This window comes from Schistocerca serialis, chromosome 6 (assembly GCF_023864345.2).
Source record: "Schistocerca serialis cubense isolate TAMUIC-IGC-003099 chromosome 6, iqSchSeri2.2, whole genome shotgun sequence".
In the NCBI taxonomy this organism is placed as follows: Eukaryota; Metazoa; Arthropoda; class Insecta; order Orthoptera; family Acrididae; genus Schistocerca; species Schistocerca serialis.
The window spans coordinates 312,670,737-312,697,521 of record NC_064643.1 but is presented as its reverse complement, the minus strand read 5'-3'; the positions used below and the strand labels follow the sequence as shown (position 1 = coordinate 312,697,521).

Below are 26,785 nucleotides of genomic sequence, written 5' to 3'. Positions count from 1 at the left end.
CTTTCTTTCAGATGTATTTAGATGAAACACTAAATAATGTTACATTCATCTTCACATCTCCTTCAGTACAGCAGCAGAAGTTATGTCCAATGTTTAGTGTTATTCAAAAACAAAGAATAGATGTCAACTGTTTATTACAGACCAACAGTGAAAGATAGAAACACATTGCGTATGTCACTGGATAGTGAAAAATTCAAAGTTTTATGTTCGCACAGACACTATACTACACACTCAACATGAGCATCATGTCTTTCTCAAGAAAGATCGACACGGTAGGCCATTTCATTCCAAGTCAGTGGCCACAAATCTAGCCAAGAAGATTCATGGCCACCTTCAATGAATGTTCCTCGATCTGCCCAATAGATAAGAGAACAAAACTACACAACTCCAGGTCAGCACTCTAATACGGGCATGCCTACATTCAGCCACACTAGGACGCATTCCAGGAGCCACCACGTGCCTTGAAGACTGTCAGTTGGTGACAAGTGCAACATCCTGGTGTTAACCAAGGATGGCAACACTGGAATCAGCTACACTTGCCAGGGCAAGTGCTATCAGCTCTAGCCAACCTGTTCCAACTGGTGGCACAACTGAACTCCAAACAACACAACAACTGCTCTATAATAACTTCGAACTGACCTTTGTGACCCGAATCAACAGGTCCCTGTTTATTGAACAGAAAGCTTTAACAACTGAATTTCTCGGATCTTTACCAGTAGCTGCCATAGGTGGGACAAAGACTGCCTTACGTACTTTCACAGGGGACGAAAAAAAAAAATTGAAAGGTTTGAGGTCTGATGACCTGCGAGACCAAAAACAATGAATAAGTTCTCGTTGTCCATCCTATCCAATGAAACACTGGGAGGATGGTGCTAAGATAATGCCACACAACATGGACAAAGAAAAGAACTAAAACAAAATCATTGGAATCCTCAATAAAGTAAGTTGAGAAAACTACCACTTTTGCAGCATGTCCAGGCATATTCCAATCTCAGTTTGCACAAACTTTGTGAACAGAAATGGCGCCAAAAACATTCACCGTTGATGAGTCTCAATGACAATGCCAGGATTTTGTGACCCCCCCAAATTCTTACATTATAGCAGTTTACTTTACATGATAGCAGAAACATCAATTTGCTTGAAAAGATACCCTGTAATGAAAAATTCAGTACCTTCTGTTATGGTCACCATGATGGAATTGCTGCAGTAACTGCAACTTTTAAGGCTTCATATGCAGGTGTCATTCCAGAATACGCCACACCATTGTTTGAGGAGGAAGTTCTTAGCCTGCCCATCTTGTGGACTTCAAGGGCTGTGTGGACACATCTTTGATATGCTTGACATCATCAGATGCACGTGATCAACCGATGCTGTTCCCTTTGCATATGTAATCAACTTCCAAGAACATTTTATGCCAGTCATAAATCTGATTTCGCAGAGGCGGCTTCTTTCTGAATCAATAGCGGAATGCATGTCACACTTGAACAATGGCTTGACTTCATGCAAATTTCATAACAAAATGGTGTAATCACCATGTTGGTGCAAACAAACAACAGTGCAACTGTGTCAAAACTCTGAACATTCCTGGTTCCAGTGACACGCACTGTGTGTGTGTGTGAGAGAGAGAGAGAGAGAGAGAGAGAGAGAGAGAGAGAGAGAGAGAGAGAGAGAGAGAGAAATGACATCTGTTCTTTCAGTTTGAATCTTCCAGTACTGTGATTAAAATAACTGACATTTCAGGAAGTCAAGCAGTTGGGGCCAGGCCTCAATTAATAAGAGCTCTTTCTCAGATTCCAAGACCTCATGCTGTTGCCTATTCTGCAGATACATCCAGTCTTGCAATGGCAAGGCAGGTTACACATGGAATGAAGGGGTTAGATCCTGTTGAGTTAAGTCAAAAGCATTCAATTGACCATCTATGAACTCTTGTGAGCTTTGCTCAGTATCAGTATGTGCCCACTTATCTGCTTACAACTGTGCAACTGTTATTGTGTCATGTTAGATTTCTCGTGCAGTACATCATGTGGCTCTTAGGGCAGTAAAACGTGCAAGTTTGTTTTAACCTGAAGGAGACTAAACAAATGTTCACTAATATGTCAACAGTATTATCAACAGAACTAACTCGTAGTGCCCACACACATTAGAACTCTCAACAGTTTATGGGCCAAATCCAGGATGCTGTTGTTGAACAGAAAAATTATTTCACTCAACAAAGGTGGCAACAAATTATTTGATTCATGTGCCGGACCTGAATGGACATGAAAACTACAGAAATTGGGCTTTTCCAATCAAGAAAGGAACATGCTCATTCTCCAAGGACTGGCAAAATGTATCTCAAAAGTAGTTGGGTTTAACATGCCATCAACATTGAAGTCATTAGAGATGAGCACAAGCTCAGATTGTGTTCAGGACGAGGAAGGAAATTGGCCATGCCTTTTCAAAGGAACTGGAGCAATTTAGGGAAATCACAAAAAAACCTTAATATGGATGGCCAGATGATGGTTTGAACAGTCATCCTTCCAACTGCGAGTCCAGTGTGCCAACCGCTGTGCCACCTCGCTCAGTATAATTCTTACTATTAATCCGTCTTGTGTATGGGCATGTAAAAGAAGCAAAATGTCAGTGGACTTGTGGCAGAAAATGAAATTAATGCTTGATGACTCTGGCAAGAAAGAAGTTACTTGCTGCAAGGGCAAAAAGCCAGGACATTTTAAAAGAAAATACCCTAGTAGTGAGGTTAATGATATCAGACAAAACATAACCTCAAATGCCTTCAGTGCAGTATTATTAAACGATCTTTTAAAGAAGTGACTGGTTTGTCAATTTGGGTGCTAGTGCCCATCATACAGCAGCAAATAGCAAATAAAAACTGGGTGAAGAATACAGTGACCAATATTACCATGCATAAAACTGTGGTAACGAATCAGACTGAAATTCCTGTGTTCTATGTTATGATGTGGAGGAGTTGATTTAACAACGGTAGTTGAAAAGACTTCTATGATGCCAAAGTGAAAAATGTTGTGGGTGTTCTAGAATTGACGAATTTATTGTCTGTGAACAGGTTAATTGAGCCAGGAAACTCAGTTGAATTTTGTAATATTAACAAGAATCCAGAATTAGTGGCAACTGCAGATCTTGTTGATGCTATTTATAAGCTGAACACTGACAGAAGTAATTTTTTAGGAATGGTTATTGTATCTAGTTGGCATAGACTCTTATTAATGATATTTGTAAGCTGAGCATTGACAGAAGTATTTTTCAGGAATTGTTACTGCATCTAGTTGTCATAGGTTAAGACACGTAAATGTGAATAACCTTATAAAAATGAGATGCTGCTGTTGAATGAATTGTGTGTGACAATGTTAACATGAATATTACTAAGCAGAGTTGTGTGGCATGTAATGATAGCATGCAAACGAGACAGCCTTTTCCTCATGAAGGCAGCAGAGCTACTAAGATACTTGAGATTATACAGGCAGATCTCTGTGGACCAAAGGAAGTTATGTCACTAGGTGATGCAAAGTTTTTCTCATTTTGGAAGATGATTATAGCCTAATGGCATTTGTGTATTTTCTAAAGACAACGGTTGAAACTTTTGACAGACTTCGCGAATTTCAAACAATTGTCATAAAATCAGCAAGATAGAAAAATCAAAATAATTAGAACAGATAATGGCAAAGAATTCTGCTGTGAGAGTTTTGGCAGAGTATTGAATAAGCATGGGTTTTGACATTAATTGACTAATAGCTATACACCAGAACAAAATGGTGCACTGAACAGAACTGTGATAGAAAAAGTAAGATGTATACTACTTGATGGAGAACCTGATAAAAGTTTTTGGGCTGAATCTGTTAATAGTGCAGTAAGTTAAAATTTAGGGAATAAAACACCCTAATGAAATGTGGACTGGTGAGACACCAACAATTGGTCATCTCTGAACAACTGGAGCACACACAAAACTTGGATTATCAGTGAAGCATGAAAACATAGAATCCAACATTTGATTATGAGATTTTAACACAATAAGTCCACTTTGATGAAGAAACAGAACAAGAAGTCTGAAGACAGCTGCCTCATTACTCTGGTCACTGCAGTGAACAGAATAATTACAAGCAGATTGCTCTCATTTCACATAAATGACTTCACTAATGGTAACTACGACAGTAAAGATGTTAGTTTTACACAGTAAACTGCTTGCATAGGGTATGCGTCTGCCAATAACCGAAAATATGCTTGTGTAAATTTTAAATCCATAGGGAGTTTCAGTGACTTCACATATTGCTGGCAATGAAACCTGACATTAAAATCCAAGAAAGTAACATGCAGGCACCATCTGGAAATTATGCTATTTAGCATCAAGAAAAATATCCAGGAAATTTAACTGATTTTTTTCTCCAACTTCCTCATTACAAATTTTAAACATTATGGGCACTATACACAAGACACTGGCATTTCGTGATACAAACAGTGTAATTCATTATTTGCCCCCATTACCAGGCACATGTGTAACACCTAGGAGGAGCAAATTAGTGTTTGATGTCCCATCTACAACGAGGGCATTGGAGACTGAGTACAAGCTCACATTAGGAAAGGATGGAGAAGGAAAGCAGCCGTGCCCTTTTGAAGGAACCATCTTGGCATTTGCCTTATAAGTGATTTAGGGAAATCAAGGAAAGCCTAAATCAAGATGGCCAGAAGCAGGTTTGAACCGTCATCCTCCCGAATGTGAGTCCAATGGACTACCCCGGTCAATGTGTCATATCTACATACAACCAGAGTTGTTCTCTGTTTTAAGGGGAGACGGTGGCAGTCTTGCTCTGATATTTTTGTAAATACATACCTTTGCCATTTTTTGTTCAATCTCATTGAAATTTTTCACACTTATGTAGAGAGATCTAATATGATTTTTTTTTTAAATTCAGAATTTTTAATAATCTAATGCAGTGAGATAATTTTGAATTTTTTATTGCATTATTATTTTAAGGTACACTTTTTCATAATTTCGAGGCAATTTTGGCAATTTCTTTTTATGGTAAAATAATCTACAATAATAGGTGTACAATTAAGTGCAGTAACTTTTTGGTAAATTAATGCTATTATTTTCTGTGATATTTTGGATTCGAATATTTTTTACAAGCAAACTTTTCAATATATTATCAACCACAAAACTGTGTATAATATCTCTATTAAAATTTCGTTCCACTTTAATATTGCTTCAAAGTAAAAGAATGGGTGTGCCAAATTTCATTGCAATCTTCCAGTAGTTTCTGATATATGTGTTCCTGAATGCAGAAAACCTTAATTTGCAGAAAAATCATTTTAAAGTTTGGATGAAATGGAGAAAAAAAAAAAATCTCCATCATACCTTAGCTAAAACTGCCCATATCCATATTCCATTTCTTCCGCATCAACCTCTACAGCTCTTTTAGCTTCTCTGCTCCTCTGCCTAGCAATTTCTTGTATGTTCTGGACTGAACTCTCCGCCTTCACGATTCTTTGCTTATCGATGATCTGCAGTACCTGCTCAGTGAAGACTCCAGGTGTACAGCCCAACTTGCTGAGGATGTGAAGTCTTGCCACATTCCCATCATTAAACACTGCTGCAGCTTCAAAAGCAGAAATCTTCACCATCAAATTGGAAACACAGTCTTTGGACATGTTTTCCAAATAAGAGCATTGAAACTTTTATTTGGGTTCTGTGTTTTCCCATGCAGACATTTTTCTAGCAGTTCTGGTGAAGTCAGTGCTCTAAAAGTTGGTTTAATGGCCATTGAAACCTCATAAGGAAGGTTATTTTTAAGGGTATAAGCTTCCCCACTTTCCTTACTTTTCAAAAATTTGCACCATTTATTAGAACAGAGGCCATGTTGAGGTGTACTGTCTGTCGACAAGTAATGAAACCATACTGTTCGAGCTTGTAAGGTTACTTCTAATTGCAGCACCATAAGAGACTTGTAGGCTGTCAATTATCTTCTTTGTTAAGTCTGTTTTTACCTCCCAGTGGCTTCCCATCCTCTAGTAGCTTGCCTTTATTTTCTGCAACAAGTCTTCGGAGTCAACTACCCTCCCTCTTCTGAATATGACCTAAGCACTCCAGTTTCTCAATAGTGCAATCTTTTCCATAGGGCTGACTTTCAACTACATTATGAAAGCACTAGAGTCTCCATCTCCTAAATACTGTACGTATTTTATTCCATACTTTTTGCAAAGATCTGTGGAAAATGAATTTCATACCTGCAGCCTCCATCCCACCACTGGAGCCTGCATAATTTCTGCTACAAACAACTTTATGGGCTTCCTGCCAATCTGCTTCTTTACCTGCATCAATATATTTCTGGTGCACGGAACATGCAGAACAATATTTAGACATCACCTCTAAGTCCAATACTTTTCCAGTGTGGACACTAATGGTTGTTTAAACTCCATGCAGTGAAGTATGCCCCCTCTTCATCCAGGAACTGTCACAGGAAACTGCTATATCGTTGCTATTAGTTGCTTCACAATTTTCTTGAATTGCCCCTAGGACTGCCATTTTCATGCTCTCTTCACTTACTTCTGCCAACTGCATTGAGGAGAGCAGTATTCATTGCAGAAAATTTTTGGGGAGGACCAGGCATGTTCATAATACCACATAAAAGGTTTCCACCATCTCTCCCAATCCCTATACATCTTAGTCCATAAGCAAATCTCATATTGGCTTCAGAGATTCTATTACTGACCTTGGTCTGTTAGCATCACAGTTTTGACACAAAATGTGCAATGTGCAAACTAAACCTTCTCTCTTTCCATCATCAACCAAATCCACATTTCCTCCACAAACAGAACACTTGCAGGCTTTTCTAAGTGCTTCTGTCATCATTTCCAGATCCACAATTCTGAAACCTGTATTTCTGTCATGATTTGTTTCTTCTGACACAATACTTTGAGACAAGCTAATGTTTGCATCTGCAGGCCCGACCCTAACCTCAATGTCAGTTTTTCGCTTTATATTGGAAATATGGGACTTACTATATTTTTTAAATACTTTACCAGGACTAGGCATTGTAAAAAGGGATCAACAGATTCAACCTTGCACAAAGAATGGCACAATAAATCAAGCGTCACTAATTCCACTGAATAGCACAAAACTTACAACACTCCACAGCCTTCTATACCAAACTGATTGAACCAGAAAATGGCTCCACAGCCTTCTTTACAACACTGCTGTTATGAATACAAAAAAATCAGTCTTCTAAAGCTATATTTTCCAGGTTCACAGGCCAAATTCTGCAATAAAATTTTTCCTCCATTTGGTACATTGAAAAGCGGGCTTGGTGCATTACACTGCTTAGGGTTTTAATTTTTTTACGCCATTTGTAGTTCGAATTTCAAGGAAAAAATTTGGGATAATAATCTCAATTATATTTACTATCAAATAAGGAAATAAAAATAATTTGTAAATTTTTCATTATTTCTGCCACTGTCTCTCCTTAAAGATTCACAAAAACTGTATCATATAATCTATGGAACTATTAAAATGTGTTCACATAGAAGTGAACCCTTCGACAGATGTGTCATTGAAGACTAAAAATCATTTTCCCTTCACTGATTAACATGCTACAAGAATGATACAGGAATAAAAACATTACAATTTTGTAAATTTTTCAGAAAAGGGAGATGTAACAACAGGCAGTTTTATATCACTTACAATGGAACATTCAGATTCAGTAGTTGAATTCACAGTATTCTCACCTTTTCACAGAACCATCGTTGATTGCCCACTCTGTGACATGAGCATCCGCACCGCCACTATACAAATGCGAGCCCGAAGACCAAGATAAGCATGTAACAGAGCCGCTGTGGCCACCCTGTAACTGTGCTTCCACATCTCCCACTGCAATGCTATAGAGTAGCACATTACCTGCAGTTGTTCCCATTGCGATTACGCTTACATTTTTTTCTGCAGATTCTAATGAAGACTTCGAACGGCGCTTCTTCTTTGAAGATACCTGCACAGGAGATGCATTTTTGAGATCACTCTCCAATAAGAATGTACGAGTAGAAGAAAAAGCAAAAAAGAAAGTTAAGAACTTTAATGAATTCCCAAAACATCTATCACTGCTCTACACTAATACCTTCAACAAGACTTCCTTCATATCCAGAAATACAAACAACTTAAGTCAGCAGCATTCAAAACTTCAAATAAAAGAACTGGTGAATACATTTCATACACCGGCAATACACCACCACTTGAATTTATATGGAAACCTGACACCTATATGTCAATGGGCAAAATTTACTACATATGAACCAGCTTTCTGCAATGTCAGAGTCGCTGACAAAATAATTGGTACAAAATCCAGTAAGTACATATTAACAAGGTGGTTAATTGGCTGGTGAGGTGTCAAAGAAATCACCTTAGAAGATTTACGAATGTGGTGAAGTACAAAGCAGTTCTATGGAATTAACTAATCTGTCTGTAGCTTCACACATACTAGCATCAGATCATAATCGTTAAGTCATTGGTTATATCTTCCTAGTAGTATATTTTTTAACAAATGAAAATGTTAAAACAAATACGGAATATTCTTAGTAAAATTAACATTTTATTTTTGTTAACTATTCGCATGAAAATTTGAGTCTGCTTTTAACAGTAAATTAAAATCTGGAACAAAAATGCAAATCATCAAATAGAAAGTTATATACATATATCTCATAGAAAGACATTGCTTGGAAATCTAATCGTTAAAGGCAATTTTTTTTCTTGCTGCTTTTGAGAACTGTGCTTTATTCCTTTACATAATTTATGTCTGGGAACTGAACTTCAAATCCTTTAAGTATGAGGGAAGATCACAAAGTAACACACAATAATTTTACTACCAAAAAGTTTAATAGGTAACAAAACAACAACAAAAAAATCACAAATGAGTCTACCTATATTTCTACACAGTCACCAACATTCTCAACACATTTCTCCCATCGTGGTACCAGTTTCAATATGCCCCCAGTTTCAATATGCCCTGTTCATAGAAGTCCATTTGATTTGAGTATACCACCTGTGGACTGCTGGTTTCACTTGCGCCTAAGTCGCAAAGCTTTGGCCAGCCAGGAATTTCTTCATGGGACCAAACAGATTAAAGTCCGAAGGTGCAAGATTAGGACTGTTTGGTGGTTGCTGGAGCACCTCCCACCCAAATTTTCGAACAAACAAAAGCAGCAAAATGGGGGTAAAGCATTGTCAAGAAATCTGACATCACCAGAATTAATGTTGTGGCATTTGCCACAAAGAGCACAACGCAATTTAACCAAAGTTTTAATGTAAGCTGCAGCTTTTACAGTGGTCCCTTGCTCAGCAAAATCCACCAACAACACACTATACATAGCCCAGAACACTGTCACAAGCACTTTCCTAGCAGACCAAGTCGCCCTGGGTTTTTTGGACTGGAGAAACAGCATGTTCCCTCTTCATAGATGTCTCTCTGGTTTTGGACGTGTAGTGGCAGAACCACAACTCATCATCAGTGATAGTTCCTTTCACAAAACATGCCCTTCTGTGGTGTAACATGTTCACTGATCCAAACATGTTATGTTCTTTGGCACACAGTGAGCACCAACTTTACAAAATTTCTAAGTGTCACAAACAATACCGTACACGACACCACAGGGGATGTTTAACTGCACCTGTAAGGTTCGCAATTGCACATGCCGGTCATTCAGAATTGCTGCCTCAATGGCTCCGACAGATACCTGTCACCCGGTGTGTGGTGAATCACTAAGATTCATACAGCCCTCTTGGAAGAACACAAATCACCTGGAGACAATGCTACCATTCATACAGTCATTCCATATATGCTCCACTTATGTCCATGTGAATTTCACTCAGTTCACACACTTGAGCCGACAAATATCAAACCACCCTTCGCTGCTCTACATAAGCTGACAACAGTAATATGCATGCCATGTTTGTTTTGTAATTCAGGTTTCTCTTGCTAGGGCTGCACATGAAAACAAAACACCCTCTGTAGTGCAAACTTCAAACTATATCATCATGAAGTTTCAACATTCCAGTTGCAACAAAAGGTGGGGAAAAAATTATTGTGTGTTACTTTCCAATTCTCCTTCATGTAAAGAAAATCAAGAAAGACCAGTCTGTAAAGTACTCCTGTACGTATCACAGGGATATTCCTTCACATACCTCACTATTAACACGATATCCAACTTCACCCTAACTGAAGGTCGCTTGAAATTAATTTACAAAACAGAATTGAATATAAGTACTTTTCTTGACCAATTCCAGTAATACTGCTTTCTGTGTCCATATACACAAACATTAACGGGTCAATCATCGTGAATGAAGGTCAGGATGCAGAAAAATGCAAGCTAAGACAATTAAAATGAGTAATAAAAATTGCTCACTACATTAGAAATTCCTTCAGAAAATTTTTTGGTAAAAGCAAAGTTAAGACACCATCCAATATAGCACACAATGACACAGATAAATAAGTCATAAGTAAAGGTAAAAATCGTAAAGTCACAAACATGTTTTAAATATCTTATGAACATTTACTTGATGTGCTCAATAGCAAAAAAATAAGTTATAGGGGTAATATGTAACTTGGGGCTTGTTATGACTACATTAACTTTCAAACAAGTCATAAGAAATAAGGAATTTCTCCATGGAAAAATGCCATGGAGCAAGTCAAAAATTGTTCCATCAACTAGAAAATTCATGACATAAATAAGATGACAAGTCAACAAGTTCATTAGAGAGTGAGTACAAAGCTTAGATAAGACAAGAATGGAGGATTAAATTAGCAGTGTCTTTCTGCGAGGAACTATTCTGACTTTCACCTTACTTGGTTTAGAGTGATAAGAAACAAATCTGGAATTTAAACTACTTTATCACCTAGCTTGACAAGTTAGTTTCATGTTCCTGAGATGGTCAACCTAGGGCAATCTTGACAATCATGCTGTCATCATCAGATCTCATGCTTTAAAATTTTTAACATATTGTCCACCAGAGTCTAAAGTTGCTTAGCACTGAATAAGCCCTTCCCACTACCTAGGAGATCAGAACAGGTTGGCATGTCGAGAGAGAGAGAGAGAGAGAGAGAGAGAGAGAGAGAGAGAGAGAGAGAGAGAGAGAGAGAGTCACCCAACTACATGGTTATCAGAGCCCAACCGATTGCAAATGTTCACCTTCTTGCCCTCAAGGTATAGCACATCAGGATAGCAGGTCCTAGCTGTAATTCATAGCCAGGAAAGAGATTTTCTTTATTCATGGACTGTGTTTTGTGTTGTCCTCGTCATTTCATCTCATCTTTTCATAGACGGTCAAGTTACCAAAGTGGTGTCAAATATTTAAGATTTGCACTCTCCCACCCAGTATTGCCAAATGACCATTCATCCAGAAGAATTATACTTATGAAACCCTACAATCCATGCTCAAAATGTTCCTTCAGCATGACGGTCGTACTACACAACCGATATCGTTCCAATGGAAAATTTCTCTCTTCTGTTATTTCCCCATGCAATGCAGCCAACTCCAATTTGGTCACTTAACATTGATAGTGGTTCTACATCTAAAACTGTACAACACTATTTCTTCCTTCATCCTTTCCCTATAACCTGCAGACGAAAATTTTTAAGTAGAGTGAAATAAAACATAAATTCAGTATGAAAAAGGAAGTTGCTACTCACCATATAGCAGAGGAGCTGAATCGCAGGCACAGCAAAAAAGACTGTTACAAATAAAGCTTTCGACCAGCAAGGCCTTCGTCAAAATTAGACAACAGACACACAAGTGCGTGCACGCACACACACAGTCATGCAAATGCAACTCATACACACAACTGCAATCCCTGACAACTGAAACCACACTGTGAGCTGCAGCACCTGTGCATGATGTGAGTGGCAACGGGGTGGGGGTAAGACGCCGGGGTGGGGAGGGGGACAATGAAGTGGAGAGAGGGTGGGGCAGCTGTATGTAGTTGGGAGGTTAGACTGAGGGCAGGGGAGAGGTGAGGGGTGACGAGGGATTGGGGGGGGGGGGCGGAGGAGAATTAAAAAAGACTGGGTGTATTGGTGGAATAAAGGCTGTGTCGTGCTGTAATGGGAACAGCCTTTGGTGGGATAGGTGATGTTTGTGACTGGGTGGTGGTGGTGGTGGTGGTGGTGGTGGAGGAGGATGTATGGGACACGTTTTGCATCTAGGTCTATTACAGTCATACGAGCCATGAGGTAAGGGATTGGGAGCAGGGGTTGTGCAGGGATGGACGAGTATGTTGTATAGGTTTGTTGGACGGCAGAATAGCACTGTAGGAGGGGTGAGAAGGATAGTGAGCACAACGTTTCTCATTCCAGGGCAGAGTGAGAGATAGTCAAAATCCAGGTGGGGAACGTAATTCAGTTGCTTCAGTCCTGAGTGTTACTGAGTTACAAGGAGAATGATGCTCTGTGGGTGGATGGTGAGACTTTGGGAGGTGGTGGGAGACTAAAGATAAGGCAAGGGAGATTTGTTTTTGTACAAGGATGGGAAGATAATTACGGTCCATGAAGGCTTCAGTGAGATGCTCTGTCTATTTTGAGAGGGACCACTTGTCACTGCAGATGCGACAGCCACAGGTGGCTAAGCTGTACAGAAGAGACTCCTTGGTATGGAATGGTTGGCAGCTACCGAAGTGGAGGTTTGATAGGGACGGGGTTACTGATTTAGCCATCTTTGAGATGGAGGTCAACATCTAGGAAGGTGGCTTGTTGGGCTGAGTAGGACCACGTGAAGCAAGTGGGAGAGAAGCAGTTGATGATCTGAAGGAAAATATATACGGTGTCCTCACCCTTGATCCAGATCGCAAAGATGTCATCAATGAATCTAAACCAGGTGAGGGGTTTAGGATTGATTGATTGATTCCTCAGACGGCCCAGGAATAGGTTGGCCTAGGATGGTGCCATGCGGGTGCCCATAGCTGTACCCCATATTTGTTTGTAGGCAATGCCTTCAGAAGAGTAATTAAGGGCGAGGATATAGTTGGGCATGCCAGCTAGGAAAGAGGCTGTTGGTCTGGAATCCATCGGGCATCGGGAAAGGTACTGTTCAATAGTGGTAAGGCCATAGGCATTGGGGATGTTAGTGTAAAGGGAGGTCGCATCAATAGTGACGAGCACCTTGTGGTAAAGAGACAGGAACTGTGGAGAGTCACTGGAGGAAATGGGTGGTATATATAATTCTGGATAGTTAATGGGGGGCGATTTTGGGGCAGTTGGGGTGGATCACAGTTAGGTCGCAATCCACCGTCACTGCCCCCAAATCACCCTATTAAATTTCCAGAATTTCTTAACCTCAAACCTTGCCTCACCATCATTCCCCAAACCCCTCAACATGCAGACCAATTTTACATCCGCAGAAAGAAAAGCAGTCCACCATCTAAAAACTGGTCATGACCTTATAATCCTACCTGCGGACAACAGCTCGACCACTGTTGTATTGAACTGCAAGGATTACCTAGAAGAACTCTGCCAGCTGTCACATTCATCCACCTACAAACTTTGCCATAATAACCCCATTCCACAAATTCAGCAGGATCTCAAGTAAATCCTCAAATCCTTAGGCCCATCCCAGATCCTCTCCCTGGAGTCCCTCTCTCTTCTCATCCGCACTTCTCCCCACACCCCTACTTTCTACATGCATCCTAAGGTCCATAAATCCAACCAACCAGGATGCCCCATTGTGGCCGGTTACTGTGCCTCCACTGGGAGAACCTCTGTTCTTGTAGACCAACACCTTCAACCTATTACCCAGAATCTATCCTCCTATGAAAAAAAAATACCACCAATTTCCTACAATGACTCTCCACAGTTCCTGTCCGTTTACAAGGTGCCCTGCTTGTCACTATTAATGCCATCTCCCTTTATACTAACATCCCTAATGCCAATGGCCTTACTGCTTTGAACACTACCTTTCCCAATGCCCAACGGAGTCCAAATCAACAACCTCCCTCCTCGTCACCATGAGCAAAGGTATCCTCACCCATAATTGCTTCTCCTTTGGAGGCATTATCTACTAACAAATACAGCGTATGGCTATGGGCACCCCCATGACACCATCCTATGCAAACCTATTCCTGGGCCATCTAGAGGAATCCTTCCTAAACAACCAGAATCCCAAACCCCTCACCTGGTTCAAATTCACAGATGACATCTTTGTGATGTGGATCAAGGGTGAGGTCACCCTATCCACATTACTCCAAAACCTCTAAAGCTTTCCCTCATTTGCTTCACCTGGTCCTACTCAGCCCAACAAGCCACCTTCCTAGATGCAGGCCTCCACCTCAATGATGGCTATGTTAGTACCTCCGTCCATATCAAACCTGCTAACAACCAACAATACCTTCACTTTGACAGCTGACCCCCTCCTGTTCCATACCAAGATGTCTCTTCCATACAGCCTAGCCACGAAATAACCGAGCATCTCACTGAAGCCTTCACAGACCATAATTATCCTGCCATCCTTGTACAAAAACAAATCTCCTGAGCCTTATCTTTCCAGTCTGCCCCCCCCCCTCAAGTCTCACCGTTCAGCCACAGAGGAGCATTCCCCTCTTAACTCAGTACCACTCAGGACTGGAGCAACTGAATTACAATCACCGCCTGGATTTTGACTACTACTTGTCGTGCCCTGAGATTCGAAATGACATGCCCACCATCCTTCTCACCCCTCCCACAGTGGTATTCCGCTGTCCAGCAACCTACAAAATATACTCAGCCATCCATACACAATCCATGCTCCCAACCCCTTATCTCACGACTCATATCCCTCTAATAGACCTAGATGCAAGACATGTCCCATGCATCCTCCCACACCATCTACTCCAGTCTGGTCACAAGCATCACCTATCCCATCGAAGACAGGGATACCCGTGAAACCAGTCATGTGGTCTACAAGCTAAGCTGCAACCACTGTGGTGCATTCTATGTGGGCATGACAACCATCAAGCTGTCTGTCTGCACGAATGGCCACCGACAAACTGTGGCCAAGAAACAAGTGGCCCACCCTGATGTTGAGCACACAGCCCAACATGACATCCTTCAATGACTGCTTCCCAGCCTGTGCCATATAGATCCTCCCCACTGACACCACCTTTTCTGACTTGTGCAGGTGGGAACTTTCCCTGGTATATACTGTATGTTCCCAAACCCTCCTGGCTTCAACTTCGTTACTCACTGTCCTCCACCCATCCAGCCCCTTCCCTGTTCCCATTCCAGTGTGTCACAGCCATCATTCCACCTCATCACACCCAGTCTTTTTACTACTCACTTTTCCACCCCCCCCCCCTCCCCAACCTCTCCCTGCCCTCCGTCTATCCCGCATATCCTCTCCCGCATATCCTCCCGACTGCACACAGCTGCTCCAAACTCTATCCACTCGTTCCTGTACACTCCCTGCAGCCCTTCAATGTCTCCCCCCCCCCCCCCCCGCAGGCGCCTCCTTACCACAACCCAGTCGCCACTCCCATCATGCACTGGTGTTATGCAGCTCACAGTGTGGCTTCAGTTTCCAGATACTGCAATCATGTGCGAGAGTTGCATTAGCATGACAGAGGGTGTGTGTGTGACGACGGGAGGGGGGGGGGGGGGGGTACGTTTTTGTCAAAAGCCATGCTGGCTGAAAGCTTAATTTGTGCCAGTCTTCTTGTCGTACCATTCTGCAACTTAGCACCTTGCTATATGGTGAGTAGCAACTTTCCTTTTCATAATACTGTTACATTCCACCGAGGATTTATCACTGTTTGGTAAAAATTTCATTACTATATAAAAATAATTTTCAAATTACCAGGTATCCTCTGTTCTCAATATACTCTTGTATTAACCAAAACATGTTCAGAACTTAAATTTTGGATCATTTGATGTGACGTGTATAAAAAAATCTATACTAAATTAGCTAGGTAGACGACAACTCATCCACTTTCAAAAGTCTCAATTTCCTGAAAATACATAATATAATTTGTTCCTAATATGTTTGCTGTCTGGATTTGGGGAGAACAGCTAAAACTTGCTCAAACTCTGCATAGGGTACATCTTTCTCATCAACTCTCAACACCCCTATAGACTGCATATGGGTATACACAATGTGTATGTTCTCCATCATCTTCAACAGCCCTCTGTGCAACTGTAGCATACCTGTATCTGGCCCAATTTTCTTCTTGTAGTGTGACTTTTTGGCATTATATTTTCCACAGCTGGTCCTGAACCTAAATTCTTCAAAATTGTGTGTCTGCCAGTCTTCAAGATAAGTCTGTTCATCACTAATCCCAGAATCTGAATACATGAGATAATGTAAACTAGGTGCAAGTTGAAAAACTTTATTTCAATATTTGGATATTCTTGCATCTTCCTTTACTATCATATTCATGTAATGTTCCACAAGCTAACTCTTTTCTCAGTTGCTGGATCTACAATGAACTTTATTACTCCATGTCAAGTAACTGCCAGCTGATTCTATCACTTATAAAATAGTTTTGTACTTTGAGCAGATTACCACCTTGCAAGTTCAAAAGATAAAGTTTTCTTGTTTATTTGGAAGATCTGTTTTGCTACCTTTTTAGGCAACAATTCCCAGGCGAGCTTTCTTCATAACTGCTGATTTTTTAATAGTTTGGAAGGACGCACCTCCTTTACAACTTTGCCAAAAGAATGAAGACGTTTATATGTTGTCAGGGAAGTACTGGTCTCAAACTTATCCTCAGTCAGTAGAGATTTTAGTTTAATCCTGTACTTTCTTTTACTTTCACGTTCCTTCTTGTGAGGTTTAACTAAATATTATTCATGCGAGGGTACCATTATCTTCATGTTCACCAATCTTTTTTCTTTATGGGTGTTGCTGGCAACTTTCTGCAACTTTTCTGCAAGTTTTCTCATATGCACTGCCAACATTTTCCCTCCATTTTCTGAATGAACAATAAGTCACTATTAATGTAAACCAGTGAGGCACTAATAACACCAACTAACGTAACTCAAAAATTACAGGAAGTGTTAAATGGTTTACATTTTAGTACCATCCAAACAGCTGGGGTACCACATGTCATCTTTGACATTAATTGAAACAGGGGGTATACACGGGGGGGGGGGGGGGTTTGAATCGAGATTTTTACCAGGTGAAAATATCCCTTGGAACTGTAAACATCAATTCCTTGAGTGGCAAAGGTTTTATTAAGCACTTCCCAGCTATTTGGGAAACAAAACCAAGCAAAAAAATAATGCGTTAGGACAGATCTTCGATATGCAGCTACAAGTATACTGCATACTATCATATTAAGATTACAAACTCGCCAGCAAATAGAAGAAGATATTCCAACATAGGACACCTGATGTAGCCAGCCAACAGCTACATCACTGTTAAGTAGAACAGATACACAATAGGAAAAGTTTATGGTATAAATTAACTACAAGAAAAACTAAGCTTTCAAATATACTATTTTTTTCTTTTTTGTGAGCATTATCCCTTAAGATATAGAGGGTGAGTCAGGAGGAAAGGTATATGCTTTGAGGGGTGATAGTAATTCTGAACAAAAAAAAACTTCATATGGACGTATGCCCTATTCCAAATGGTTTCCAAGATAGAACACATTTAATATCACTTTTGTACGTCTTTCTTGAATAACTCTAAAACCGCACCCTCCAGCAAAAACATGTTGCCATAAAAAATTAAACTATATTAAATTTCCTACGAAAAAGGTCCCATTCATTTTTTTCTCTAGAACTAATGGTTTGTGTGAAGAGAGCACGGAAATGTTGAAAAACTCGCTCGATGCACATGCGCTGTAGCTTACGTAGTTTTTGTAGCCAATTTGAGGTAGCTTCCCCACTTGATAGACCATCAGTTTCCCATATCAAACTGTTCGTTTTAACTTCCTACTTCAATATGGACTACAAAAATATGTAAGCTTCAACACATGCACGTCTAGCGATTTTTCAACATTCTCGCGCTCTCTTCGTACAAGCCATTAGTTCTAGAGAAAAAATGAACAGGACCTTTTTGTAGGAAATTTGATATAGTTTAATTTTGTACTGCGACATGTTTTCAATGGAGGGTGCGATTTGCGAGTTATTCAAGATAAACGTACAGAAGTGATATTAAATGAGTTCTATCTCGGAAACCATTCGGAATAGGGCATACGCCCATATGAAGTTCCTTGTTCAGGATCACTAATACTATCACCCTTTAAAGCATGTACCTTTCCTCCTGACTCACCCTGTATCAAACACAAATGTGCCAGTAAAATTTTAAACGACGACATAAATTTCTAGTTTTCTGGGGCCGAAATTCTTCTAATTGACTGGCCCTCAAAGTGTTACGCTTTGAATGAGAGTCAATCACTCTGTGATGTAAGAAATTCATCACACATTTTCACACTTAACGTAATTCATCTTGCATAAAAGGAAATTTACTTTGAAAGTAACACTCCTCAAATCACCATTTGGAATATTTTCCCGCGACCTGTTATAAATATAAACTTCTGTTACATGGTGCTCATTGAAAGCAGTTGTTCTGAAGTATTGAATAGTCTTCGTCCTGAAGCCTTTGACATTTGCTGTTGGCGGACACTTATGTGCGCACTGTGTTTTGTTGCAAGTTTTACACTGGTGTTTCTCTCTTGTTTATATTTTATTGCCACACTAGTGGGCTAACAAAAAATTGTTTGTTAGAGTATCATTTCTTACCTGCCAAAATTACACAAATTTAACTCGAAACTAAGACAATGAAAAATTCCTGGAATTCTAAAACATTCCCCGGTTATTCACAGTTTTCTCCCAGATGAAAAAGTACCCACGTTTTTCCCAGATCTCCCGGAACGTATACACCCTGTGTAACTGTATTGTGTGATATCATCAAGGTGAGGCATGTCAGAAATGGACTGTGTTTGCAGAAGGCTTGTTGGATAGAAAGTGTCACTTACTAGTATGGTATTTTTGTTTCTCAACTGTTTGTCACTGATTTTAGTGAACCACTAGATTTTGTGTTGTGTGTTTCTCAGTGCTTTCAGAGTTTGCTTTTGTTGCCTTGCAAGTGAGTTTCTTAATGTCATTAGTTGCTGGCTACTGAGCTGTGTAAGTAAAGTGAAATGCCAACGGCGTGTTTTTGCTTCTTTTTTGTTAGGTTGATTTTTGACGATTTCATGTACATCATTTTTGGACGAATATTTGTTTGGAATGGCGTCATAACTTATTGTCCTGTATTTAGTTTGTCCTTCCTCAAAACCCCCACTTCCCATGGTTGTCCTGTTGGCTTCATTTTATTGCTGGAGTTAAACATTTCATGTGTTACTGATGTTTATTCACTGGTGTAATGACTAACACTGAGGTCACCATACTGAATACGCTTGAAGTAGCAGTGCCCCTCATCTTGATGATGTCATGGTTCAAAGCCGACTGGTAGTATCCCAACTTTCGGTAATCTGCAAAGATCTGTCACATGTGGGCCAAAACTACTTTCAACATTTATACTTCGTCATCTACATATTAAACACTGCTTTATAGAACAGTAGATATTTTTATTTGGTTTTCTCTTGTGTAACCTAAAATAAAAGAACTGCAGTCACTGGAACTGTTATGAATGCTCAGTTACATTATAAAGTTTTTCGTCCCCCCCCCCCCCCCCCCCGCACAGGCTGGACACTAAATGCATAGCTGTTTCTGTAAATTAGTTGCATATTGCTTAATATCTCACCTTTCTTTAACTGAAGTTTATCCACAAGACAAGGTCCTGGTCTTTAATCTTAACAAGTGAAACCAATGGCTGGAATCTAAATTTAAATGGTTCCCAATATAAAAAGCAAATTTATTGTTTTCCATCCTCACCTACAGAAGAGCCAACCTCATTTAACTATTACCTCAATTTTGTAATTTTTTATATTTTTTCCAGGGAAATACAGAAGCGTCCGATCTTACCCGTCGGCTTTGACCCACGACGTCACAAATGTGGCGGAAACGACCATAAACGACAATTCCAATATGGCGGATATAAAAACATCGCATACGTATCAAACACTGAAATACACAGGTTTCACAAAAAGCCTAATGACTCTAACGGGACAAGCGTGGGAAATTGGGGGTTTTTGGGTGGGGAGAAACTAAATATACACAAATGTAGCCACCGACCGCCACACAAAACCACGCAAAACGACGAAAAAAATCAACATCACGAAACTGACCAAATACCAAAAAACACATTCTTATCCAGAATCAGACACTTCCCTTGACCTACATAGATCTACAGTAACTCCCGATCCCATAAATTAGGATCGAACACTTCCCTTGACCTATATAGCTAACAGAACCTCCCGATCACATCCCCCGATACAAAACTCAAAAAACACTTCCCTTAAACCTACATACATCTACAACAGCTCCCGATCCCATAAATTAGGATCGAACACTTCCCTTGACCTATATAGCTCAACAGAATCTCCCGATCCCATCCACCAATACAAAAATCAAACCGAATACACTCAATAACAAACTCACCCGACGTACAGCAATTACCATTACATTAAACATCACACAAAACCGTTAACTCACTAATACAAATTCCGCTTCAAAACCACGAACACAGCACTCACCACTGAGCAACAGCAAACTGACCCCAACAAACCAAACAAACGTAAACCATGAACACACCACCAGAGGGCACGACAAACACCCCACGACATATACAAACACGCCACAATCACAAACCAAACTCCGCGCCGTAATGACGTCACACACCACAACACGCTTACGTCACGGGTCAAAGCCGACGAGTAAGATCGGAGGTTTCTGTTGACCCTTTTCCAGGAATAAAATTTTACTTTTGTAGATTCAGAAAACTAAGACAAATTCAATTAAAAATATCAGGCTCAGTTGCTCTTGAAATCACCCAATGGCCTTGCTGTTGGAACCATACAGAAATTTTCCTGAAATGATTTAGGAAAAAGACAAACTCTAAATCAGAATGGCAAGAAAGAACACGCTCTCCTCATAAATGAGGTCAGTATCTTAATAACTGCACAGCTTTATTCGGTTGGTCTTATTCTATGTTCTTTAATTTACACACAGTTTGTATCAGATAACATCAGTGACCTTAACAGTTTTAAGTTTTTAATAAATTTGAAGACTTTAATAACAAGAAAATCCCATTCTAAAACCACCTTCGTCTCACAGGTGTCCTTATACTGTAACTGTTATGGTACACGTATTTGCATGACATCATAGCTGTCTTAATTACTACACCTAAAAATTTTTGTTGGATTATATCAGAGTAATAATAAACACAAGCAGCAAGAAATTTAAGAATGCTGGTACCAAAGACTAATATTGTGGGAAAATTAGTGTGTGTGTGTTGGCTAACTCCTGTTAATGGACTTTCGTGCTACATCTAAGCAATTGTTGTCAACAGATACTTTGTGAAAGTGTACAAGACAGATAGAAAATCAATTTCTTGCACCTTTCTGTTTCAGTAAGTTGAACACTTACTATGCCTTTCCATCAAAATCAGTTTCTATGAGTTATTAACACCCTACTGTAGTTTTCACATGTTCGACGAGTTATTTATTTTTCAAATTTGTCTGAGTTTTCAAGGTTTGTCATAACATCATTTTTAGGCTATGGTTCATTTACATTTACCCCATATTTGTAGATGATTGAAATAATTGTACACATGAAACCAGGGTAAAGGTAAATTTTGTCACCTCATTTAAAAATGGTATTGTCCTACCACGATTCGGGATCCACAGGTTTCTTTAAAAAGGCCTGAACATCTTCAGAAGGCTCAAATGATGGCAAGGGAACTTGATGATGTATGTTCTCAGAGATATCAACAAGGCTGCATTTATATTGAATGCAGATGAAAGCACTTTGGGAAGTGATCCACCGAAACTGAGGGCCACTGGTGAGGAAGGACAGTTATCATCTTGCTGTCACTCCCTAACAGACCACATCATTAGTTGATCATTCTATACAAAGAAAATTGTGCTATACCAAGAACATCGAAAGGACCATCACAACTACAAAATAGAGTCATCAAAGTGTTTAATAACCGACTAACTTTATTCTTCATTTCTCTTTCACTTCTCATTCAACAAAAAGTGAATATTGGGGTTATTTAAAACAATTATGTACCTAAAGTAATGAAAAAAGAAATTAACAACTTTAGGCCCTTACTGTTTGGTAACTTATGTTTTATTTTTACGGTTACCCATACTAATGTTCTGAGGCATCAAGGGATCACCAATTTAGTAGTGGAGGGCAGCGTGGAGGGTAAAAATCGTAGAGGGAGACCAAGAGACGAATACACTAAGCAGATTCAGAAGGATGTAGGTTGCAGTAAGTACTGGGAGATGAAGAAGCTTGCACAAGGTAGAGTAGCATGGAGAGCTGCATCAAACCAGTCTCAGGACTGAAGACCACCACAACAACAACAACAACAACAACACACTAATTATTTTGGTGTTTGCAATTATCCCCTCTCAATGGGGGTAAATGTAAACAACCAGTTATAGGATGAAAAAAGTTAAATGTGTACCCCAAACCCCACTTTTAGATAAAAAGAAAGATGTAGCCTAATTTTAATATTTGATGATTTAAAAGATATGAGAGGCTGTGTAGAGTAAAATACACTGATGGTAAGTAAAAAGTGTTTACAAATACCACCACCTACCCTACATGATTAATGTTGCCCCCACCCCATGCAAGTTTACTCCAGTCCTTGTAAACGCAGATTCCCATGCCACAGTGCGATGCTCATTGATAAAGTGACAAAGAGAAGAATCATACAGCTATTCATTTTTTGTATTTGGAACAATGCTACAAAAATCCATGCCGAGTTAGTGGAAGTGTACAGCATCACTGCACCATCATACGACACAGTGCTCATGTGGCCCAACATTTCCAGTGTGGTCAAACAAGTCTGAACAGCAAAGTGCCAGACTATCTCTCTGTCTATAGATGTGTAAATCACAAGAGTAGTGGTGGCCCTGACACCTGAAGACAAGTAATCAAATCAAGGTGACAATGGAAAGGCAAAAAATCAGTCAGGGGTCAGTTTTCGACACTGTGCAGAGCATTTTGAAGTTACCAAATATCACCACCCACTGTGTTCCACAACTGCTCGTACCCATTCAAAAAGCCTGCCAAACTGAGACAGCAGTGGAAATGTTGCAGCTATGTCAGGCCAATCTATAGTACTTTATCATGTTTGATTCCATGGCAACGATTGTGCCCTACAATCGTGATTTAATCCAGGACACAAAGAAGGTCAGCATCGGTCGTAATGTCATCAGTCTTTTTATTGCACTGCAGATGCAGATTTCAACTGACAGTGCAGGTATCATCAGCGTGTTATAATTACATTCAGTCTTCACGACTACTTAGCAATGCCCTGATGAGCTGCACTGTCAGTTGGAATCTAGATGTGCAATGTAATAAAAAGACTGATGCAGTTACGACCAATGCTGACCTCCTTTCTGTTCTTAGGTGCTGAATCAGTATGGATAATTGACGGATTATCATTACAACCCTGAGTCGAAGGAGTAAGGCAACAAACATTTGGATTCACCACCACCCAATCATCGGAAATAACATTATGATCAGAATTTTTCACAACTGACATGGTATGCTGCTAACACATTATGCTCATAAGGGACAAATTATCACAAGAACGCACTACTGAAATCTACTGATGAGGTTATAGGAGGCTGTTGAGATGAAGTGTCACGGGAATCTGTCCAAGTGGGATTTTTGCTTCATGAGAACACCCTATTCATTGTATGCAGGGCAGAATCACAGCTGCTTCTTTGCTCTATCAAATTTTGCCTCCCCCCAGCATTCTCCTGAAATGGCATGTACTGACTAATTCTTTCCTTGGATGAAGAAATCTTTGCACAGCATGTATTTCCGTAACATTTTCAAGGTGTAATGTTTCTTGAACAGCCAAAATGAAGACTTACAACCAGTCGATCCACCAAGTCATTTATCACTGGAAAACAGTGTCATATTGAAGATGAATATACATAGAGAAGTGCCAACGCAACTGCAAAGTTGCAGGATCACAGCTTGAATCTTTGGAGGTGATAATTAAAATTTTGTGACCACCCCTCTTATTAGTTAGGATTGTATGATATCCTTCATTTTGTTCATGAAAGATAGAAGTTTAGATCTCAGGTCAAAATGAATGGTGAAGTGAATTTACTTGCATTTGTTGCCAGGCAGCTGTCAAGTGTCTCAGCAGTAAGTTGTAAAACTTAATATCAAGATGAATATAAGTTAACATAACCCCCCCCCCCCCATGCTCCAGAGGGGATTTTAAAAAACCAACAGTTGTGCTTCTCTTTATAATCAAATTAAACTATATGAAATGAATTAAATGCTGTGAAATGAGTAGCTCAATAGGGCTGAAACAATGAAGACACAATGACAAGAAATTGTATCAGTGCCACAGCATTCAGATATGTTGTAACCAGCAATGTAGACCTACTGATCATAATTTACTTACTTCAATGTGTTTAAGTACGGCACACAGTAAGCTTCTAAGAGATTATTAAGGTGTATCACATCTCAAAGGAAAGGAAGCTGGATTGGGGTTTAAAGTTCCACCATTCATCAGGCCATTAGAGATGGTCATAAACTATGACTGGGGAAGTTTATCAGCAAAGGGATATGGAGTGATATGTGATACGGTCATTGGCTTCGGTCAGTAACATAGGAAACATACAATAAGAGGTGTAAACAATATGGCTAGTATTGAATTTGCCGACCAACAAAACAGGATATACGCACCAAAAGGTGACGTGACAGCACCCGTTAACAAAACGTCATGGCCATGGCTGACGACTCACCGAATATTCGTCTTCGCCCCAGCCTTGTGCCCTTTCACAGGAAGAATCCCGTCATAAGGGTTAAGATATTCAGAAATAATGGAGACCTAAATCATTATGAACTGACTATCTTCCACATGAAAGTACACTGTTTTATCAATGTCCCACCTTGCTCAATATACAAGGTCTCAACTGGTGCTCAAATACCATGTAAAATGGTAACACTAAAGTAATTAATGTATCAGTCAAGACAAACAATGAAAATCTGAGGAACTCAAATTGTTTAAAATGCAAGTATAATGTACAGAGATGGTATTAATAGAATTAAGTATTACCAGGGCTTGGAGGATAAATGTATCTCTAATACATAGCCCTAATGATTTGCTAAATCTTTCTTTCACACAGCACAGTTTAGATAATAATAAACAATACACTACTAAGTAAGTAAAATTGAAAAAATAATGTATCAATAACAACAGTATCTCTTAGGCGACATTAAACTATATGTGGTTTTAGGATACTTGTTGCTGTATGAAGTCCACCAGAAAATTGTGTCAATAGTAGTAGCCTACAGATCATTTTACATCGGATGTGTCAGACAGCTTTGATACCGTGATGCTCAAACATAAGAGCTGAAAGAACTTCAGGGAAATTGCACGTTGTAACAGGCAGATTATAGTAGGATTAAAGTTCTCTTAATCAGTGGACAATACATATGGGCTTTATACGTCTATGTTGAAAACCTTCCGCAGCCAACAGAATTTCTCTGGCGCTATATCAGATATAAACAGCTGCTGAGATACCTAACCAAAAAACACGGTCATTACAACACCAAAACCTTTCAGGTCATTAGTTAAACAACTAATACACCTTTTCAAAATCGAAAGTGTTATTTTTAAAACAGAAACTGAGTTTCAATGTCGAAACAGTTGCTGGACGTGTAAATTTAAGTTATGAAGAGAATTTGCGCCAAATCTAACACGGGGTAATTTTGCATTTCGTCATATTAAAGTAATCGTTAGAAAACCTCGCGCGTCACAGATATTATGAAAAATTAAATACACTAAAGTTATATTCATACCCGAAACAAGTGGAATACACACAATACGAACGCAAAATTCACATGGCTTACCGAAGGGCGCTGTAAACTTATCCATGTCAGACACGTGCAAGGTGAGACGAGATGGAGATTGGGTGTATATTCTTGTTTCAGGAGACCTGTCTCTGTCTCCCATATCTTTAGTTTTCCGTCTTGTCCGCAAGCACTTAAGTATCTCCCGTCGTTCGAAAACTCTACACTCCCCGAACACGCCATGTTGATTGTACACACAACCTCACCACATGGTACAGACCAAGACCACCCGGCGTTTCAAGTTATGTTGTAAAAAAAACTTAAAACCTGCTTATATACGTCAACTGTAAGAATGCAGTTCTCGGTTTTCTTACTAAAACACATTTAAAATCACAGGTAACTGGCACTTTATCACATTGCACCATATTAAACCACACCACGTTTTTCAAATGCGGCTCCAGAGATTACAGTCAGTCAGTCCACCATAGCAATTGAAAGACGGCACACTATGCAGTACAGCGCGTCTTTGCTTTGTATATTTTGTTTGATTAAAATTTCATTCGTTTATTGTAATGGTTCCTACACATTTTACAGAATTAAGGTGTTTTAGTATACACAGATACAATAATACATTTCTTCTGAATGTTAGTGATACAAACACTAGCATGCTTGGAACTATTTTTGAAAACCCGAGATCTATCATACCATCAGTATTTGTTATAGTAAATCTACAATTTCCCATTATCTCTCTTCATATCCACATTCCTTCTGCTCAGATTGCAGTTTGACAGCTGTTAATAACCAGTCAACACACATTCATTGTAGTACAGACACCTGTTGCAGCTCACTTTATTAAGATTAATGTACTTACGATGCTTCACAGTACAGT

The 26,785-nt window shown here is 39.6% G+C and overlaps 1 protein-coding gene across 4 annotated transcripts in view; it reads right to left on the bottom strand.

Moving 5' to 3' along the window:
- LOC126484114 (WD repeat-containing protein 43) overlaps window positions 1–26,370 on the bottom strand; it is a 136,956-nt gene extending 110,586 nt beyond the window's left edge. For 3 of the 4 annotated variants that reach the window (XM_050107495.1, XM_050107496.1, XM_050107498.1), the window contains exons 1-2: window positions 25,957–26,370; window positions 7,732–7,988 (exon numbers count right to left, since the gene is read on the bottom strand). In XM_050107495.1, coding sequence (XP_049963452.1) covers window positions 7,732–7,988; window positions 25,957–26,139 — 440 coding nt within the window. In that variant the 5' untranslated portion in view covers window positions 26,140–26,370. The remainder of the gene's footprint in view (window positions 1–7,731; window positions 7,989–25,956) is intronic. The other variant, XM_050107499.1, reaches the window with a different exon arrangement.
- Between the last annotated feature and the right edge of the window lie 415 nt (window positions 26,371–26,785).